Below are 4877 nucleotides of genomic sequence, written 5' to 3' on the forward strand. Positions count from 1 at the left end.
GTAGTTCTAGGTTGCTTCTCTCCTTGATTAGTTTCCATCCGTTGCTTCTCATCCTGCCTTCAGGGGCTTTGGAGAAGAGCTTGACTCCCTCTTCTTTGGGGCAGCCCCTGAGATATTGGAAGGCTGCTATCATGTCCCCCCTCGTCCTTCTCTTCCTTAAACTGGACATATCCAATTCCAGCCACTGTTCCTCGTATGTTTTAGCCCCAAGTCCCCTGATCATCTTTGTGGCTCTTCTCTGTGCTTTGGAAAATCCTCCAGTTTAAACTCTGGATCATTTGTATAGTAGTGGCCAAAATTGTGGAAACCTTTTGGGAAAAGTGTATTTTTGAGGTTGGAGGGCTAATACCACCACTTTTTCAGGGGGAGTAGTACCATAAAATTATATATCAATGGAAAGATAATTTAATCGAGAATGTAATGCAACATAGTTTGTTCAATGATCTGGACTGTGTTCTATGAAAAGCTATAGCCAAAGAACCAGAAAAAGGAAGCACAACTTGCTCGGGTGGATGTCAGGTAGCTTTCCTTCATCTGATTGTAGCCAATGAGCGTGAGTGTTTAGAGAGCCAATCGGGTGTCATCTTGTTTTGGCCATGAGCCAATTAGATCACAGTAGAATCCAGTGATGGATGTCCTGTATTGAAGCTGAGAGGAGGACGTTGGTCAGTGTGTTATGTGATCGCTATCCAGCAGGTTGGGGTTTTTTTTTTTTTTTTTGGTCTTCTTCCATTGAGTGAGCTTGTAAAGCGTCATAAAATTAAAGCCATGGTGCCAAGAGTTAACTGGTTGCCCAGAAAGCGATGTAAAACAGGATTATTAAGCGAAGAAGGCTACAGTTATGAAGAGATTAGAAAGAAAATGGGTGGAAGCTTAACCAAAGGGGGCATTTCTACTTTTCCCAAAAGGGTTCCACAATTTTGGCCACTACTGTATACTAGAGAATGTGCAGCTCCCCGTATAAATTCCCTCATGCGGAGCAGTTTACTTTGTAGTGCAAATCCCTAAGATCGTGTGGAAAGGGATAATTTGGTATAGAGTTCCCTGCCTGAGCAGGGGGTTGGACTAGATGACCTCCAAAGCCCCTTCCAACTTTTATTATTATTATTATCATCATCTTTTATTCATTAGACATGAATCTCAGTCAACTGAACATTTCCTGCCTGAGCAGGGGGTTGGACTAGATGACCTCCAAGGCACCTTCCAACATTATTATTATTATTATTATTATTATTATTATTATTATTATTATTATTATTATCATCATCATCATCATCATCATCATTATCTTTTATTCATTAGACATGAATCTCAGTCAACTGAACATTTCCTGCCTGAGCAGGGGGTTGGACTAGATGACCTCCAAGGCACCTTCCAACATCATTATCATTATTATTTCCTGATTTCTGACTCTTTTTTTAGGAAGGCTTTGTGATACCGGATGAAGGAGCCCCCCCGGAGGACCAGGAAGAGTATTAACGACTTTAACCAGCCGAGCAGCAGCCTCAGAAGTCAGAAATCTTTGCCCCCCCCCCCGCCAATCATGTGTTTATCTGTAAAATACTCCATTTTATTCTTACAGGACTTCACTGGTTTCTTTTCAAAAGTAAAACAAAACAAAAAAACAAAAACACACACACAAAAATTAAGTACTTCTCCAAGTGCACTTTGCGTACGTTTTACTACTCTCCCCCCCCACTGACGGGTTGTTCTTATTTTTATTTTTATTATTTCCCCCCCCTTCTCGCTTTTCGTATCGGAACGGTGTGACCCACATCCCTCTGGCGTCGGTGGAAGGCTTTTGGCCTTTGCCGAGTTGCTCCCGTCGGGCCCTAAAACGGAGGGAGGATTTGCGGCGCGGTGTGTTTCTGGTGGAGTGTGTGTGTGGGGGGGCGAGTGAAGCAGGAGAGGCTCCCTAAGGATTTTTTTTGGGGGGGTCTTTTCAGCAGGGGGGGTCATCTTGTAGGGAGAGGAGGGGGGGCTGAAGTGGTACGTCCTGGCGACCGTTCCCAGGAAAGCGACGGAGGAGAGTCGAGACGCTTAAAAAAGAGAAGCAGAGCTTAAGAAGGGATTGTTTGGGCTGCTCGTGGGAGTTGGGGAGCTGTGTGGAAGCGGGCCAGCGTGGCTGACGGCGTTGTAGGAGAATGGACTTTGTAGTAGGCTCCGGTTGCCAAAAAAAATTAAAAAAAAAAGTTTAAGCAGGTGCCCGAAACCCCTCTTTGTCTTTTCTTCTTGTGGTCCAACGCAATAAGAGCTTTGGGCCCCAAGAATAGAAGTGTCTGTTCTGAACCACTTGAAGATGGGTGGACTTCAACTCCCAGAATTCCCCAGCTGGGGAATTCTGGGAGTTGAAGTCCACCCGTCTTCAAAGTGGCCCAAGTTGGACATTTCTCAATATGATCCTCACTCCTCGCCCGAATCTTCTTTCTCCCCCCCCTCCAGCCCCTGCTGCTCCACCTCTGCTCCACTCAAGACGGGGGTCCCTCTCTTCCTCTCTGCCCCCCCCCACTCCCTCTGCTTCCAAACCCACTGCCCAAAGTGGGAAAAAACACCACGACAACACACCTTGTTTTGGATAGCAGCTGCCATCCTCTCCCCCCGAGCTAGGATAGTAAAACGGGGGAGTCTGCATCTGAAAGATTGGAGAGGGCACACCTGGGTGTAACGCTCCGCCCTCGCTGGACTGGACTGGCGAGTTAGTTTGCAGCCCGCACCGAGAACGGCCTGGGTGAGCGTGCAATGCCTCCGTTGCAGCCCTCCCCCCCCCTCTGAGTTACCTGCGCAGGTGCTGCAGAGAAAAAAGAGAGAGAGAAAAAATTGTGCATTAAATAGGTGATCTGATAGAAGAGTGCTCCGGTGAATTTTGATTATTGCAGTATTCTTTGCTTGACCCTCTATCCCCCCCCCTCCCCTCTTGTGCAGAGCAAGCCTCCTCCTCTTCCTCTCCCCAATGGCTGCTCTTTGGGGAGGGGGATTTGGGAGGTTTCGGACCTCCCACCCCCACCCCACCCCGTTCCCCCTCGCCACAGCAAAGGCTAAGCTTCCGGCTTGGTGCGTTCCTTTCGTCCGTTTGCTTCCGGTGATTGTGTGTCTCGATAGGTGTGTGTAGAAAAAACAAAAAGAGTTAACGGTAACTTGTTGTGTAGTGCATGATTTCCTTAATGACCGTTCAGCGGGAGACCCACGTTTTGACGAATGCCAAAAAGAAAAAAGAAAAAGGAAAAAAAAAAATGAAAGAAGGGAAAAGACAGAAAAGAAAGCCATTATTTAAAACATCAGAGGGTGCTGTTTCTCTTGTGGCCTTCTAAGACACGTTTTGCCCTAAACGTTAATTCACACCAGAGCTCCTTTTCACAGGGTTTTTTTCTACTTTTAAACAGTTTCTAAATAAAGTTCTGTTATTTCAAGAACCTGGCGTCTTCTAGAGTATTGTGTTCGTGCAGGGGTTGTTTTCGTTTCCCCCTCGAGGTCTTTTCTGTCGACCCTCTATTCTGGAACGTACAAAAACCTAACTAGAGAGCAAGTATCCGTAGGTTAGAATATCTGGCAGTTATTGGGTTAAATGCTAGGTATGTTGAGGGGTCAATGGGAGGAGTCTAAAAAGGTCATTGGGAGACTTCTTGGACACAAGCCAGATGGGAATCTCTTGGTCTGTAAGAAGCATGGGCCATGGAAGGTCACACAATGAGCCTGAGCCGTTATAAAGATGGTATGGAAGAGAGCATCATGCTTTTACCTAAAGAAATGGTCTGAAGAAATGGACAAAAATGTATTTTCCAGGAGTATCAACCCCAGCGGGAATGCAAGTAATCTTTTTGATTAAAATGTATTTTTTGTTTATTATGAGATGGTTTCTTTTGAGTTATCTATCTGACTTGATTTAAAAGAATCAAGAGTCTTATCAGAGTCAGAATACCCTCAAAGTTCTCTGCTTTCTTTTGTTCACATCATCCTTGGTCCGCGGTGGTTCACGGCACCTGGGTGTAGCTAGTGTCGGTTGCTGGACCAGCATCTTTGGGGTGAATTCAGAGCCACTTTGGCTTGCTCTTAAAGGCACCAGGATAGAAAGTGGGAGGCGGTGAGTTCTAGTCCTGCCTTCCTGGTGGAAGCTGGGCCAATCCCCAGGAAACTGGGAGTTCTAGTTCTGCCTTAGGCAAGGAAGGCGACTGGGTGATGTGGGGCCAATCATCAGAAGACGAATTCTAATCCCGCCTTCAGCATGAAAGACAGCGGGGTGACTTTGGGCCAATCGCTGGGAGACTGGGAGTTCTAGTCCCGCCTTAGGCCCAAAAGCTGGCCAGGTGACTTTGGGACAATTACCAGGAGACTGGGAGTTCTAGTCCCGCCTTAGGCACAAACGCCAGCAGGTGGAGACTGGGAGTTCTAGTCCTGCCTTAGCAATAAAAGCTGACTGGGTGACTTTGGGCCAATCACCAGGAGATGGTAAGCTCTAGTTCCACCTTAGGCTTGAAAGCCAGCTGGTTGACTTGGGCCAATCACCAGGAGACGGTGAGTTCTAGTCCTGCCTTAGGCACAAAAGCCAGCAGGTGGAGACTGGGAGTTCTAGTCCTGCATTAGGCATAAAGCCAGTTGATGGAGACTGGGAGTTCTAGTCCTGCCTTAGGCACAAAAACCAGCTGGTGGAGACTGGGAGTTCTACTTCTGCCTTAGGCACAAAAGCTGGCTGGGTGACTTTGGGCCAATCACCAGGAGACGGTGAGTTCTAATTCCGCCTTGGGTATGGCTGGATGACCTGGCTGACTGAGTGAGCTCATGATGCTCAAGAGAAGAGGAGTGGTTTTCACACCACTCCTGCGAGGCTTAGTCTGGGAATGAAAGCAATTTTTGACCAACCTACCGAGAGACTGTTCCATCTT

At 47.0% G+C, this 4877-nt stretch overlaps 1 protein-coding gene and 1 long non-coding RNA gene across 2 annotated transcripts in view; one reads left to right on the forward strand and one right to left on the reverse strand.

Moving 5' to 3' along the window:
• Positions 1-1666, forward strand: part of MAPRE1 (microtubule associated protein RP/EB family member 1) — a 28373-nt gene extending 26707 nt beyond the window's left edge. Inside the window, exon 7 of the mRNA XM_039318895.1 lies at positions 1423-1666. Within this exon, the coding sequence (XP_039174829.1) occupies positions 1423-1479 (57 nt within the window). The 3' untranslated portion in view covers positions 1480-1666. The remainder of the gene's footprint in view (positions 1-1422) is intronic.
• A 447-nt stretch (positions 1667-2113) lies between these two features.
• On the reverse strand, positions 2114-3436 carry LOC120296865. Its single transcript, XR_005553603.1, has 2 exons — positions 2360-3436; positions 2114-2292 (listed from the first exon to the last, which is right to left on the reverse strand). It is a non-coding gene; the product is annotated as an uncharacterized LOC120296865 (long non-coding RNA).
• Positions 3437-4877: the final 1441 nt, after the last annotated feature.

This window comes from Crotalus tigris, unplaced genomic scaffold (genome assembly GCF_016545835.1).
Source record: "Crotalus tigris isolate CLP2741 ecotype Arizona unplaced genomic scaffold, ASM1654583v1 scf7180000021643.52994198:917841, whole genome shotgun sequence".
Lineage (NCBI taxonomy): Eukaryota > Metazoa > Chordata > Lepidosauria > Squamata > Viperidae > Crotalus > Crotalus tigris.